Source organism: Haematobia irritans, chromosome 3, assembly GCF_050003625.1.
Source record: "Haematobia irritans isolate KBUSLIRL chromosome 3, ASM5000362v1, whole genome shotgun sequence".
NCBI classification, from domain to species: domain Eukaryota; kingdom Metazoa; phylum Arthropoda; class Insecta; order Diptera; family Muscidae; genus Haematobia; species Haematobia irritans.
In genome coordinates this window covers 43,725,341-43,741,603 of record NC_134399.1, presented here as the reverse complement: position 1 = coordinate 43,741,603, position 16,263 = coordinate 43,725,341, and the positions used below count along the sequence as shown (strand labels likewise).

At 34.0% G+C, this 16,263-nt stretch overlaps 1 protein-coding gene across 1 annotated transcript in view; it reads left to right on the top strand.

Moving 5' to 3' along the window:
* Positions 1 to 2,876: 2,876 nt before the first annotated feature.
* The window catches only part of lobo (coiled-coil domain-containing protein lost boys), a 103,966-nt gene continuing 90,579 nt past the window's right edge, over positions 2,877 to 16,263 (top strand). Inside the window, exon 1 of the mRNA XM_075299669.1 lies at positions 2,877 to 3,004. Within this exon, the coding sequence (XP_075155784.1) occupies positions 2,927 to 3,004 (78 nt within the window). The 5' untranslated portion in view covers positions 2,877 to 2,926. The remainder of the gene's footprint in view (positions 3,005 to 16,263) is intronic.

The window sequence follows — 16,263 nt, the reverse complement described above, 5'->3', positions numbered from 1 at the left end:
CAGAAAAGTGTAAAGTCAGCTTATCCTCATTCAATTCGGAAATAATTTTCAATTACACACGTGATTGAAAAGTTTGCCGTTCCCAATTAAACATGTGCTTGATTCAATCACCTATGTGATTGAAATTAAATAGTTTTGAGCGATGGAGAGAAAGATCGGAAAGAGAACAAGAAAATGTGTATTTATTCAACAACACGAGATGGAGAGCAGGGTTGGCCTGTCGCAAACAGAGACTTTTGCGACATACGTTTACGACGGTATAATACGTATGTCGCAAAAGCCGTAAGCCTAGTGTAGAAAACCTAATTTGAAATTAAAGAAATTGTGAATATTTATACCCTAAACCACATAGTGGTCAGGGTATAATAAGTTTGATCGGCCAAAAAATGTGCCTACCAGAAATGTTGATTTTAGACCCCATAAAATATATACCGATCGACTCAGAATCACCTCCTGAGTCGATCTAGCGCTTGGTGTCCGTCCGTCCGTCTGTCCATGTATTTGTTGTTCACAGGATTCCGGTCGCAATTATTAACCGATTTTGATGAAATTTGGTACAGGGAGTTTTTTGGGCACAAGGACGAACGCTATTGAATTTGGAAGAAATCGGATCAAATTTAGATATAGCTCCCATATATTTGTATCGCCCGATTTCGACAAATGAGGCCACGTTGCGCGTTTTATCAAACGGATCGTCACCAAATTTGGCAAAAGGTAATCTTTTCCATCGCCCTTTAAGTCTGCAAAATTTCATCCAAATCGGTTCAGATTTAGATATAGCTCTCATATATATGTATCGCCCGATTTTTCCAAATTTGGCCACAAAACCTTTATTTATCAACCGATCTTACTCAAAGTTGGCTAAATATAATCTTCTATAGCACTAACTATATGTGCAAAAAATCATCGAAATTGGTTCAGATTTAGCTATAGCTCCCATATATATGTACCGCCGATGTTTCTAAATTTGGCCATAAAACCCTTATTTATCAACCGATCTTACCCAAATTTGGCTAAATGTAGTCTTATATAGCACTTACTATATGTGCAAAAAATTATCGAAATCGGTTCAGATTTAGATATAGCTCCCATATATATATGTATGCACAAGGTAATCTTATGTGGTATTAATCAAACATGCAAAATATTATGCAAATTGGTTCAGATTTAGATATAGCTTCCATATATATGCATCGCTCGATTTTCCCAAATTTGGCCATAGTACTCTTATTTATTAATCAATGTTACTCAAATTTCAAATTTTGATGTACTAGCCGATCGTACTTATACGTACTTGTAGCTCTTACATAAGAATATTGCTCGATTTTTACAAATTTGTATTTATTACCCACACTAATTTAACGATTTTCTCTTTTTTAGTAATGGGCTCATATTAGTGGCATACTAAATCCGTAGGCGCAATATCAACACAGCCAGTGTTGCTAGAAGTAGGGGAAATTCCCTATATGTAGGGTTTTTCTAATATTTAGCGTCTTGTAGGGACGTAGGGCCACAATGTAGGACACAATTTGTAATAATTTTTACATTTTGGTGGCTCTAGAGGAGGAGATTAGAAGCCGGCAAGGCTTGATCTTTAACAATGTGTTGTAAACTTTATTCCTGTAGAAAATTTTGTCAACATTTTATTTCTATAGAACATTTTGTCAAAATTGTATTTCTATAGAAATTTTTTTCAAAATATTATTTCCATAAAAAATTTTCTCAAAATTTTATTTCTGTGGAATTTTTTCTCAAAATTTTATTTCTATAGAATTTATTGTCAAAATTTTATTTCTATAGAAAAATTTCTCACAAAAATTTGTTTATAGAAACTTTTTCCAAAATTTTATTTTTATGGAGATTTAACAAAACAGATTACTAATTTGGGTAGAATTCTACCAACTGTGGCAACCATGGTGGTAATACAAATTTATATTCTAAGTTATATACGTTGCATATTCATGTTTTAAGATAGTAAAGTAATTAGAACCATTTTTGTTTTGTAAATTTTTTTTTTAAATTTAACGAAAAATATAGTAGGGAAAATTGTTTGGGAATGTATGGGAAAGTAGGGAATTTTTTTTGTCCTTGTGGGGTAAACCGAACATTTTCCCTGGCAACATTGGCTATGAGCTATAGTCAGATTGACACAAAGTACCCATAGACATGTACCCCTTAATTTTCTTAAATATGTAACTGCCGTTTATCTCCCAGACCTATATGTTACCCCACAAATGCTTATGATTACTAATTCTGTAATGGTGGTTTAGGGTATGATATAGTCGGCCCCGCCCGACTTTCTACTTTACTTACTTGTTTTTAATTAATATTAAACAAAATTTTGGCAGATTGGCAAAACTCTTCCACATATGGAACTTTCATTACTATAACCGATTTCCAAACAAATTCTTTTCGATGTGTACATGTACATTTGGTTTTTGTCATTTTAGAAAATCGTACAAAAATTCAGTCGTAACAACAATGTACCAGCAGAAAAGGACATCGCCGAACGAACATTTTTCATTTTACAGCAAAAAATCCATTTGAAATTTCAATATGCACCAGGAGCTTTGACGGCGCCAACTTGTGAGATTACGAAACCTCCAAAACCTGATTATGGTAAAGAGGTTATCTACGATAAGACGTTGTGCAAAACAATTAAGGTAATATGTGGATGTTTCACTGATCTGTTTTATACCTACACCCAAAGAAAACATACTTTCCTCCGGAACAAAATTTCAGACAAAAGATATTCCCCTTTAATGTAAAGTATTTTCTGCAGAAGAAAATAAACCTAATTTTTTGACAATCGTTTCAATGATTTTCTCTAATATTGCTTATTTTATTTTATTTATTTTATTTTAAAAGATATTTCAAAAAATTAAGTGAGGAAATAAATGGAATATTTGATAACCGTAGAAATGAAATGGAGTATCCTGAACTTAGTTTTCGCTTATTTGATTCTATGCGTAATGGCTCTGCACGATCTCAGCGCTTGAAGCAAGTAAGTATTGGACATAAATTATTAATGCACAGCACACACACAAAACAAATTTATTGTGACAACCATTTTTTTTGCCCACCAATTTATTTGGTTCCATCTACTACCGGAATCTAACCGATAGAAGTTGTTGCCTCAACCAATTGACAGTAAAATTGGCAATCACAACCAATATAATTGTATTTGTTTGTTATGACAGCCAACTATTGTCTGAAGTAACTGCCTTTTGAATTATCTGGGAAACCAATAATATTGCCATCGGTACCCTATTTGACCACGAATAGCATGCAAAAATCATTATTTATTTTTAATAATTTATTGTTTAATAATATAAAGGCATAAATAATACAAATTTAGATATACAAATTTTTGTAAGACTAATCCGATTTTGTTGTTCCCTTCAAATCGTAATGTATCTTCCGAATCTATTTTGCGCTGGATGTGCGCCGGGGTGTATGGGAAAATAATCGAAAAGTTCTTTTTCCTCCTGTAGCTACCGCCAAGATTTTGTTGTTGAATGAGTTTCTACGTAGACAACAATGGTTTTTGATGGGTAACGTCCAGATGTCCCGAAATGGCTACCATTGGGCATACATTTAGACACACGCAGAGAAGGAACATGATTGCCACAATCATATTCGAAGAGCAAAATAATATGATAGGAACTATTTTTGTGGCGATCATGTAACATTTTCACCTGCAACCATGAAAAATATAATTGTTCTCATCTACAATGTTATTATATTGATAAAAATAATATAGTTTGAATCAAAAGACAATAGTCACGATCTAAAATGTTATGGTATTCGTCAAAAATGATTTTCGTCCAGTTAAAAGAACATGGTCACAACCTAAAATGTTTTTATCTTTATGAAAAAAACTTTTTTCGTCGTCGAAAAAAGGATGCCACTTGAGAAAAGAAAACACAAAATTAACTTTATTTGTTTTTATTTATTATACCCTCCACCATAGGATGGGGGTATATTAACTTTGTCATTCCATTTGTAACACATCGAAATATTGCTCTAACACCCCATAAAGTATATATATTCTGGGTCGTGGTGAAATTCTGAGTCGATCTGAGCATGTCCGTCCGTCCGTCTGTTGAAATCACGCTAACTTCCGAACGAAACAAGCTATCGACTTGAAACTTGGCACAAGTAGTTGTTATCGATGTAGGTCGGTATTGAAAATGGGCCATATCGGTCCACTTTTACGTATAGCCCCCATATAATGGGACCCTCAGATTTGGCTTGTGGAGCCTCTAACAGAAGCATATTTCATCCGATCCGGCTGAAATTTGGCACATGGTGTTAATATATGGTCTCTAACAATCATGCAAAAACTGGTCCATATCGGTCCACTTTTACGTATAGCCCCCATATAAACGGACCCCCAAATTTGGCTTGCGATTGCTCTAAAAGAAGCAAATTTCATCCGATCAGGCTGAAATTTAGTACATGGTGTTAGTAAATGGTCTCTATCAACCATAAAAAAACTGGTACATATCTGTCCACTTTTACGTTTAGACCCCATATAAACGGACCCCCAAATTTGGCTTGCGATTGCTCCAAAAGAAGCAAATTTCATCCGATCCAGCTGAAATTTGGTACATAGTGTTAGTATATGGGCTCTAATAACCATGCAAAAATTGGTCCATATCAGTCCACTTTTACGTATAGCCCCCATGTAAACGGACCCCCTATTTGGCTTGCGATTGCTCTAAGAGAAGCAAATTTTATCCGATCCGGCTGCAATTTGGTACATGGTGTTAATATATGGTATCTAACAATCATGCAAAAATTGGTCCATATCGGTCCACTTTTACGTATAGCCCCCATATAAACGGACCCCCAAATTTGGCTTGCGATTGCTCTAAGAGAAGCAAATTTAATCCGATCTGGCTGAAATTTGGTACATGGTGTTAATATATGGTCTCTAACAACCATGCAAAAATTGGTCCATATCGGTCCATAATTATATATAGCCCCCATATAAACCGATTCCCAGATTTGGTTTGCGGATCCTCTAAGAGAAGCAAATTTCATCCGATCCGGCTGAAATTTGGTACATGATATTAGTATATAGTCTCTAAGAACCATTCAAAAATTGGTCCATATCAGTCCATAATTATATATAGCCCCTATATAAACCGATCGACAGATTTGAACTCCGGAGCCACTTGGACGAGCAAAATTCATCCGATCCGGTTGAAATTGCAACGTGGTGTTAACATATGGCCGCTAATAACCATGCCAAAATTGGTCCATATCGGTCTTTAGTTATATATAGTTATCACACAAAAATTGGTCCATATCGGTTCACCGTAATATATACCACGTATGGACTACGTGGTATATATTACGGTATAAGGAAGTTTTAAGATACCTTGTCATCGGCAAAAGTTACCGCAACCCAAGTAATTCTATTGTGGATGACAGTCTTCAGTAGAAGTTTCTACGCAATCCATGGTGGAGGGTACTTAAGCTTCGGCCTGGCCGAACTTACGGCCGTATATTGTGCATGATGTTAATATATGGTCTGTAACAACCATGCAAAAATTGGTCCATATCGGTCCACTTTTACGTATAGCCCCCATATAAACGGACCCCCAAATTTGGCTTGCGATTGCTCTAAGAGAAGCAAATTTCATCCGATCCGGTTGAAATTTGGTACATGGTGTTAGTATATGGTCTCTAACAACCGTGCAAAAATTGGTCCATTTCGGTCCATAATTACATATAGTCCCCATATAAACCGATCTCCCGATTTGGCTTGCGGAGCCTCTAATAGAACCAAATTTCATCCGATCCAGTTGAAATTTGGTACATGGTGTTAGTATATGGTCTCTAACAACCATGCAAAAATTGGTCCCCCATATAAACCGATCCCCCGATGTGGCTTGCGGAGCCTCTAAGAGAAGCAAATTTCATCCGATCCGGCTGAAATTTGGTACATGGTGTTGGTATATGTTCTCTAATGACCATGAAAAAATTGGTTCTATAGAAAAATTTCTCACAAAAATTTGGGTAGAATTCTACCAACTGTGGCAACCATGGTGGTAATACAAATTTATATTCTAAGTTATATACGTTGCATATTCATGTTTTAAGATAATAAAGTACTTAGAACCATTTTTGTTTTGTAAAATTTTTTAAATTTAAAGAAAAATATAGTAGGGAAAATTGTTTGGGAATGTATGGGAAAGTAGGGAACTTTTTTTGTCCTTGTAGGGTAAACCGAATATTTTCCCAGGCAACATTGACTATGAGCTATAGTCAGATTGACACAAAGCACCCATAGACATGTACCCCTTAATTTTCTTAAATATGCAACTGCGGTAACATATAGGTCCCAGACCTATATGTTACCCCACAAATGCTTATGATTACTAATTCTGTAATGGTGGTTTAGGGTATGATATAGTCGGCCCCGCCCGATCCGGCTGAAATTTGGTACATAGTGTTAGTATATGGTCTCTAACAACCATATAAACCGATCACCAGATTTGACCTCCGGAGCCTCTTGGAAGACCAAAATTCATCTAATTCAGTTGAAATTTGGTACGTTGTGTGAATATATTGCCTCAAACTCCCATGCAAAAATTGGTCGAAATCGGTCCATAATTATATATAGGCCCCATATAAACCGATCCCCAGATTTGACCTCCAGAGCCCCTTGGAAGAGAAAAATTCTTCCCATTCGGTTGAAATTTGGAACGTGATGTTAGTATATGGTATCCAACAACCATGCAGGAATTGGTTCCTATCAGTCCATAATTATATATAGCTCCCATATAAATCGATCCCCAGATTTGACCTCCGGTGCCTTTAGGAGAAGCAAAATTCATCCGATCTGCTTGAAATTTGGTACGTGGTGATCGTTTATGATATTTAACAACCATGCCAAAAGTGGTCCATATCAGTCCATAATCATATATAGCCCCATATAAACCGATCCCGAGATTTGGTTTTGGAGCCTCTTGGAGGAGCAAATTTCATCCGAGTCAGTTGAAATTTGGTACATTGTGCTAGTATATGGTCGTTAACAACCATGCCATATCCGTCTATAGTTATATATATCCCTCAGATAAAGCGATTTCCAATCACACAAAAATTGGTCCATATCAAGTTCATAATTGTATATAGCCCCCATATAAGCGACCCCCATATTTCAATTCTGGTTCTCTACGTATCGTGCAAAAAGTCCATATCGACTCGTAATTATTTGTAGACTTACCTATACATAACTTTTTTTTTGTCTAATATATACCACGTATGGACTAACTCACAATTTAGAAAATGATGTTAAGAAGTTTTAAGATACGACAACCCAAGTAATTCGAATGTGGATGACAGTCTTTCGTAGAAGTTTCTACGCAATCCATGGTGGAGGGTACTTAAGATTCGGCCTGGCCGAACTTACGGCCGTATATACTTGTTTCACCCTATAGTTGTTATTGATAGTAATTGTATTTGTAAGTTATGTTAGAACAAAACACAAATGACAAGAACCAAATTTATTTGTCTATTGCATAATTAAAAAAATAATAAAATATTAAATATGTTTTATAAGAAACACATATTTTCTTTTATTTCAAATAAAACTAAATACGATTTTGGGGTCGCAATATATAATTTTTTTGATCGAAATTTATAGTCAATTTCAATTACTTATTTAATTGAATGAATCAAAAAGTTGATTGATTTTTGTCGCGAAATTAATTAAAATTTTAATTGATTCAATTAAAACTGTGATTGAATTTTTTGTTAAAAATCAATCACCTTTTTAATTGATTCAATCACACAATTAATTGATCTCGTGACAAAAGTCAATTAAATTTTTAATTGAAAATCGTGTTGGTTTTCAATCAAAATGGGTGATTGATACTATCATTTTCGTGATTGAAGACATTTCAATTAAAAAAATGATTGAATCCGCGATTTTCGTGATTGAAATCAAAAAACAAAAAATTCTTGTGTGTATCATTCATTAATATTTTGTTTTTGTAATTATATTTTTTTTGCATGTTTTCATTCACAAACAGGAAATGAGTACTCTGTCATCACTCATAGAATTTGTTGTAATTTTTTTACTCTCATCATTTGCCATTTATAAAACTTATGCTTAAAATTCTTTCATATAATTGATACGTTTTCTGGTGGTACTTACTCGCACTTTCGCCGATTGTTGAAGGCCTTCAGCATCTCATATCGAGATCTTAGAATGACAAGGTTCTAAGTGTACACTACATCCCTATTCACATAGAACCTTGTCATTCTAAGGTCGCGAAATGTGCGGTGGAAATGATGCTGTTTTGCTATTTGAAATTTAATATTCTAATTTAATGGCAATTATGACGTTTTATGCAATGGTACTATTACGAGGGAAACTTCTTGTTTTTCAATATAATCTCCTGAAACTTCAATACACTTAGTCCAACGCTTTTCTAGCAATTCTATCCCTTGATTAAAATAGTTTTCCTCAAGGTCTTCAAAATAGTGGTTTACAACTGTAATTGCATCTTCATTTGAGGTAAAACGCTTGTCGGCAAGGATTTTTTTAGAACAAGTAAAAGTCACTGGGAGCTAAATCAGGAGAATAAGGTGGGTGGTCAAGCAACTCGTACTTTAATTCGTTGATTTTAGCCATTGTTAAAACACTCTTGTGCGCTGGTGCGTTGTCTTGATGAAAAATTTGTGTTGTAAACCAGGACGTTTTTCTCGAATTTGTACATTTAATTGATCCAAAAAGTTGCAATAATACTCTGAATTTATTGTTTCACCCTTTTGCAGATAGTCAATCAATAAAATACCTTTGAAGTCCCAAAAAACCGTTGCCACAACCTTACCAGCCGATTGAATTGTTTTTGCCTTCTTTGGGGCACTCCCTCCAGCTTCAGTCCATTGCACTATGGGGCCAATGAACGGATTCTGCGGCAAAAAGTAAATTTTTTCATAGTGGAATTTGAAAAAATTGATAACGGAAATTTGTTGCAGACATCCCAGAAGGCTACAATACAAAATATGAGAAACATATGGCAACTCGTTCTTTATAAAACAATCTGGCAAAATTGTTTTTTTCTTCTGTTTACTTTCTGAGAGGTTAGCTGAAAAAAACACGTTGCAGAAAATTTGTTACAAAACAAACAATATTAATCGAATGCACATTGTAAAAAATGGAAAGTATTACAACATGTACAGTGGTGGTCATACAATTAGAAACGCTATTTGTGTACTGAATTTTTTTATCACCTTTGCTCCTATAGAGCAGAATTTAAGTAAATATGCAATACATATTATTGCTAGTACTTTATCATATATATCCTTGCTATTTATCCTATGTTTTGTCTTATTCCCAAAGATGGCTTATTACAGTTTCGTCTTAAATCCAAAATTGTTGTGGTCACATAATTAGAAACAAAAACAAAAATTAATTTTATTCCAAATTTTCTGTGAATTATAAAACATTTAAATTAATATAACAAGAATGAATAATAAATAAACTTAGTATTTCGTTGGATAACCTTTATTTTTAATAACTTCGGCCAATCTTCGTGGTAAACTCTCAACCAAATTCCGGCATCGTGAAGCTGGTATCGAATTCCAAACTTCCCTTATATTTCGAAAGTGATCTTCATTATTTTTAGGAGTCTTTGTTTTTAACATTCGTTCCACATCCCCCCACAGGTTTTCTATGGGATTTAAATCTGGACTTTGCGGTCGCCAGGACAAAACCGTGGTTTTTGTATTTGTAAACCATTGTTTTACTACACGCGAAGTGTGCTTCGGATCGTTATCCTGTTGAAAAATGTACGTTACAGGCATATGCGCGAATGAGTATGGTTCCATTATATTTTCCAATATATTTTTATATTGATGTTGGTCCATGCGTCCATCTATGCGATGTATCGGGCCAATACCATACCAACTGAATGCTCCCCATACCATCACATTTCCGCCTCCATGTTTAATTGTCTTGATTGTGTATTTGGGATCCAATGATTTGTTCAGAGGCCTTCTAACGTAGCATTTTCCATCCGATCCGAACAAATTAAACTTTGATTCGTCACTCCATAGAATTTTTTTCCAGAAACTTAGAGGCTTCTTCAAGTGCTCCTTTGCAAATTCTAACCGTTTCTTAATATTTTTACTTGTAACTAGCGGCTTTTTTCGTGCAATGCAGCCATAAAGCCCAGCTTCATTAAGTCTGCGTCTGATAGTTCTGGATGAAATAGGCTGTGAAATTTGTGGGCTTACAATATCATTTATTTCACCCGAAGTCAAAAATGGATTGGCTTTGCTCGTTCTAGCAATAACTCTATCGTCCTGTTGAGTTGTTTTTCTAGGTTTTGGAGCTCTTTTTGGGTTCTCGAAGCTTCCCGTATCACGATAAGTTTGTATCGCACCAAAAACCATTTTTTTGGAACAACAAAATCGTTTTGCTATGGTGGACATAGACTGCCTTTCTTCGTAATAGCAGCGAACAATCAACTTGCGAAGTTCCGGGGTACATGACTTATTCTTGCCCATATTTTATCTGAATTATTTTATAATGTAGTTGGATGTTAATTAAAAATAAAAAGAAACACTACTTACCTTGAGGTAATCAAAATTTGCACCAACTATAACGGCGTTTCTAATTATATGACCACACTCAAGAACACGTGTAAGACAAATTGACACAATTATTTCATGGTGCAAATGCTTATTTCAATATACACTTGCAACAACATGTTGAACAGTAGTGAGAACATAACGGGAATATCGAAAGAGAGAGATGAACTTTGAGAAAGTTGTGAACTCAAACGCAAATGAAAACTCATCGTTTCTAATTATATGGCCACCACTGTATGTCTAATTATATAATAAGTGTTCAAATTTCGTGTGTGTTTCTTGTAAAAAAAATTTTGTGTTAAACTGAGAAGTTTTTGTGTTGTAATTTTCAAGTAATATTTGTGTTCTATGGAATAGTACTTCCTGTATTCACTTGTATTCACTGACATATTGGTATGGGAAGAAAGGTTATTGTGTGTACTTTCATGTGGTTAAGACTTTAATTACGGCAGCATACGGCTTATAATGAAAAAAATTGATTTCAGATTGTTTAAAAAAAAAAAATTGGAAATCGTAAAATTTTGGCTTGAAAACGGTCGGAATCCTTCTAAAGTCGTTAAGTGGATATGTTCCAAATTCTCGAGGAGTGCAGAACAATCTTGCATGGCATCAATAATTAAGAAAATTCATAATACTTGTGCCCGAGCCAAACAAAAATTTACAAAGCACTCGAATAATGGAAAAAAATGAAACGAAAAGAGTCTACGTGGTTGTCGAAGGTTATAGAATTAAATATAGTTGAGGATGATTTTTGTCGCACTATTGGTCGTCCCCACGTTGAATATAGCAAAGGCAGTGATCGTCTAAAACGTTAACTTGCGTCTAAAGTATCATCATCGCAGGGCCATAATACCAAATTATTACTTCATGCTGCAACTATATCAGCACATGCTTCAAAAGATAATGATCTGAATTATGTTTTAAGAGAAGTTACAACAACCCCAAGTAGACCCAGTAAAATAAGGAAATTAATTACTTCTGATAATAAATTGCCCATTCCACTATCTGCTGAAGAAGCTTTTGCATTCTTCATAGAAAATAACTTCACTAGAAAACAGTATAATAGTATCAGAGAAATGTGCAAATCTCGAAATTGTGATATATACCCCTGTTATAAAAAACTACAAGAATATAAAATTCAATGTCGACCCCAGGGACTTGTTGCTACAGCATCATCTGCCCAGCTTCCACTACAAACTTTGCTTGATCATACAGCGAAGCGAATTTTAATACTTCAAGAAAATGTATTGGAACAAATGGTGGAAATTAATAAAGTTACTCTTGTTCTGAGCTACGGTTTTGATGGATCTACAGGACATAGTCTATATAAACAAAATTTGAGCTGCAACGCTACAGAAACTTTTGATACATCTCTTTTTGTCACATCAGTTATACCTCTTAAATTGTATGATCCGCAAAATAAAATCATTTGGTTTAATCGAGCTTCCCAATCTTGCCGTTTTTGTCGACCCCTAAAAATTGAATTCGCGAAGGAAACACAAGAGCATATTTTAAAAGAAAACAAAGACTTGGCAGATCAGATATCACATTTAAGAAACTATTGTTACAACATGCCTAGTGGAAGAAAAATTTCTGTCAGTTACAAGATGCAAATGACCCTCATCGATGGAAAAGTATTAAATGTACTAACTGGGACCAAGTCTTCACAAACATGTCCCATATGTGGCTGCAATCCTCGGCAGTTTATGTCAAATAAAGATTTAAACTCATCGCTATTTAATCCAAAGCAAAGTAGTTTAAATTACGGAATTAGTCCCTTGCATGCTTGGATTCGATGTTTTGAATTTATTGTTCATCTTTCTTATAAACTTCCGATCAAAAAATGGCAAATTCGGAAATCTGACGAAAAATGTTTAGTGCAAGAGAGAAAACGGCAAATTCAAGAATTATTTTTGCAGAAACTGGGTCTGCACGTTGATAAACCAAAATGTAATGGAAGCGGATCAACTAACGATGGAAACACAGCACGAAAAGCTTTCTCAAACGAAGATATTTTTGCCTCTATCACGGACGTCGATGCAGATTTTGTTAAACATTTACACATGATACTCATAACAATATCTAGTGAATTTGAAATAGATAGTGAGAAATTGAAAATCTACTGTTTAAAAACTGCAGAAATATACTTTCGCTACTATGATTGGTATCCCATGTCAGCAACTTTGCACAAAATTTTGGCGCATTCTTCACAAATAGCAAGTGCATCATGTGTACCCATTGGCTGTTTGGGAGAAAATGCATCCGAAGCTAGAAATAAATATTATAAAATAGATCGGCTTAATCATGCGAGGAAGGACTCGAGAATACACAATATAACGGACGTTTTCAATAGAGCGATCGATTCCTCTGATCCTTTGTTATCAAGCATTTGTGCCACTCAGCGCAATTATTGTAAAAAATCTTTAAATTTACCTCGAGAGGTGGTTGCACTTTTAAAACTTCCGGAAATTTCGCATAACCACTTACAAAGTACATCAAATGGTGATATAGATTCTGAATATACAGACTCAGAAGACAATTCAACGTTTGAAGAACAATTTTATTAATTTAATTATATGAAGAAAGAGATCGACGATATGTAGGTGAAAATTTCTATAGACTACATAACATATGTACCACATTTAATATAAGTTTCTAAAGTATAATAATATTAAATCTTTGGTTATTATTTATGTTTATTTTTTTAATGTAAGAGATCAGTGAGGATAAATAAATCCAAATAATAGAATTACTAAGTTTATCGAATAAAATAATAATTTAAAATGAAAACAAAAAATGTTTTTCTATTGGTAATATAAAAGGAAACATATTAGCGGTTACAGTGGGTGTGTCAATGGGCGGATCGATCCGAAAATTTATATGAGCTCCTCCGACGTCATACACACCATGTATTCCAAATTTGAAAGTTCTAGCTACATTTTTGGAATTTATGCCTCAGAAATCGGTCATTGGCCCCCATAGTGCATTGTTTGGATTGTTCTTTTGTCTCTGGAGTATAGTGGTGGATCCATGTCTCATCAACAGTTATGAAACAACGCTTAGAATCCATTTTATTTCGCTTAAAACGATCCAAACAAGCTTGAGAAATGTTCATTCTTATGCGTTTTTGATCGACTGTTAACAAATGCGGCACTCATCTTGCAGAAAGTTTTTCATCTGTAGTTCTTCATGCAAAATTAAATTAACTCGATCATTTGAGATGCCCATGATATTAGCAATTTCACGCACTTTTATTCGTCGATCATTTAATACCATATCATGCACTTTGGCTACAATTTCTGTTGTTGGTGCTGTTTTTGGACGTCCACTACGTGGTTCATCTTCAATGCTTGTAACATACGACCACGTTTAAATTTAGCAACCCAATTTTTTACTGTTGCATATGAAGGAGCGCTTTCGCCTAACATATTCATCATATCATTATGAATTTCTTGTCCCGATAAACCTTTTTTATGTAAATATTTAATGACAGCAAGCATTTCTAATTTTTCCATTGTAAAAAAATTGCGGATGCGTCTTTTTTGAACACCTGTTTCTATATGAAGGAGTTGCCAGATCGAAACAAAATTGAACATGTGTTCATAACAGAGATGGAAGTTTCGAAAACACTTAACTTTTTTCTGTTTATACCGCGCTTTTTGTGCTAGGCTAAGAAGTTTCCGAACTGCCCTCGTATGCTGCAAAGATCATTATCTTTATATGATATCATTAAATGTTGCACTAGGGCTGGTGACTACAAAGTTAATGATCGTTGCACTAGGTCGTATCAAAAAGTAGGTTATTATCGTTATAATAATTTTTGTAATATTTTTTGTTAACATTTTATGTGATGGTACACCCTAAAAAAATCGCTTCTGTAACATATACTCCCAAACACAGTTTGTTTCAAGCATGTAAATGTTTGGGTATTGCCCAAACATTTATATATTTGATTTCTTCCAATATATAATATGTTTGAAAGCATATTGGTCTAAACAATATAATATGTTTCGGTAGTCTAAGTTCCAAACATTTTGTATTTTTCCATCCAAATTCAATAATGTTGTCTTCACAAAAACTCTATGTTATTATGTTTGTTTTATGTGAACATATAATATGTTTGGAAGCATTTTGAGCCCAAAAATATTATATGCTTAGAAGAATTTTCTCCCAAAGAAGATTGTGCTCAACAATTTTTTCTGCCTAATTGTATATTCCCTCACATCTTTCTCACATCCACGAGTTTTTTAGTTCTTAACACCTTTTTCTGTAATACAAACATTGAGGAAAAAGTTATTAAATTGTATACTTTTTTTAAATTTTACCTTTTGCCGGACGGGGATTCGAACACATTTTGTAAGCCAGCACACTATCCACTGGGAGCCACCGTGGTGCAATGGTTAGCATGCCCGCCTTGCATACAGAAGGTCGTGGGTTCGATTCCTGTTACGACCGAACACCAAAAAGTTTTTCAGCGGTGGATTATCCCACCTCAGTAATGCAGGTGACATTTCTGAGGGTTTCAAAGCTTCTCTAAGTGGTTTCACTGCAATGTGGAACGCCGTTCGGACTCAGCTATAAAAAGGAGGTCCCTTGTCATTGAGCTTAACATGGAATCGGGCAGCACTCAGTGATAAGAGAGAAGTTCACCACTGTGGAATCACAATGGACTGAATAGTCTAAGTGAGCCTGATACATCGGGCTGCCACAAAACCTAACCTAACCTATCCACTGGGCTACGTAGCTGTTATTGTCATCAATAGATAATTATCATTATAAGTTATATTTATATAGCATAGTTTGTGGCGCCCACGAGTCGATGCAAACATAGCATTGTTTAACAGAAACATACATTTGTTGGCGACGTGGAGCAGTGGTTGGTACGTGCGCCTTGCATGCCAAGGGTTCGATCCCTGCTTCGACCGAACACCAATTTTTTATATTTTTTTTACATATATTCCAGATATGTTCGGAAGATCCCGAAAAGGTTTTCAACATTACATACTGCTATATTAAGTTTTTACTATGAAACTGTAAAGTGTGTCTTAAAAAAAACTTAAAGGTTTTATAAGAAACACATATTTTCTTTTATTTCAAATAAAACTAAATACGATTTTGGGGTCGCAATATATAAATTTTTTGATCGAAATTTATAGTCAATTTCAATTAATTAAATTAATTAAAATGTAATTGATTCAAAAGAAGAGTGCTTGATATAAACGAAATGGACTGGGTTCAAATCAAATATTTCTTATAGCAAAAATAAAAATTTTGTAAACAAAAACGGTTTTGGTATAAAAGTTTGAAATTTTCGAAGAAATTCAAAAACTCTTAAAAAAGAAGAGCGTGAAGTCGAGTATATATATATATATATATATATATATATATATATATATATATATATATATATATATATATATATATATATATATATATATATATATATATATATATATATATATATATATATATATATATATATATATATATATATATATATATATATATATATATATATATATATATATATATATATATATATATATATATATATATATATATATATATATATATATATATAGATATAGATATGAATTTTTATTAACGAATAATTTTGTACTTAATTTCATTTTTAAGGCAGGTATA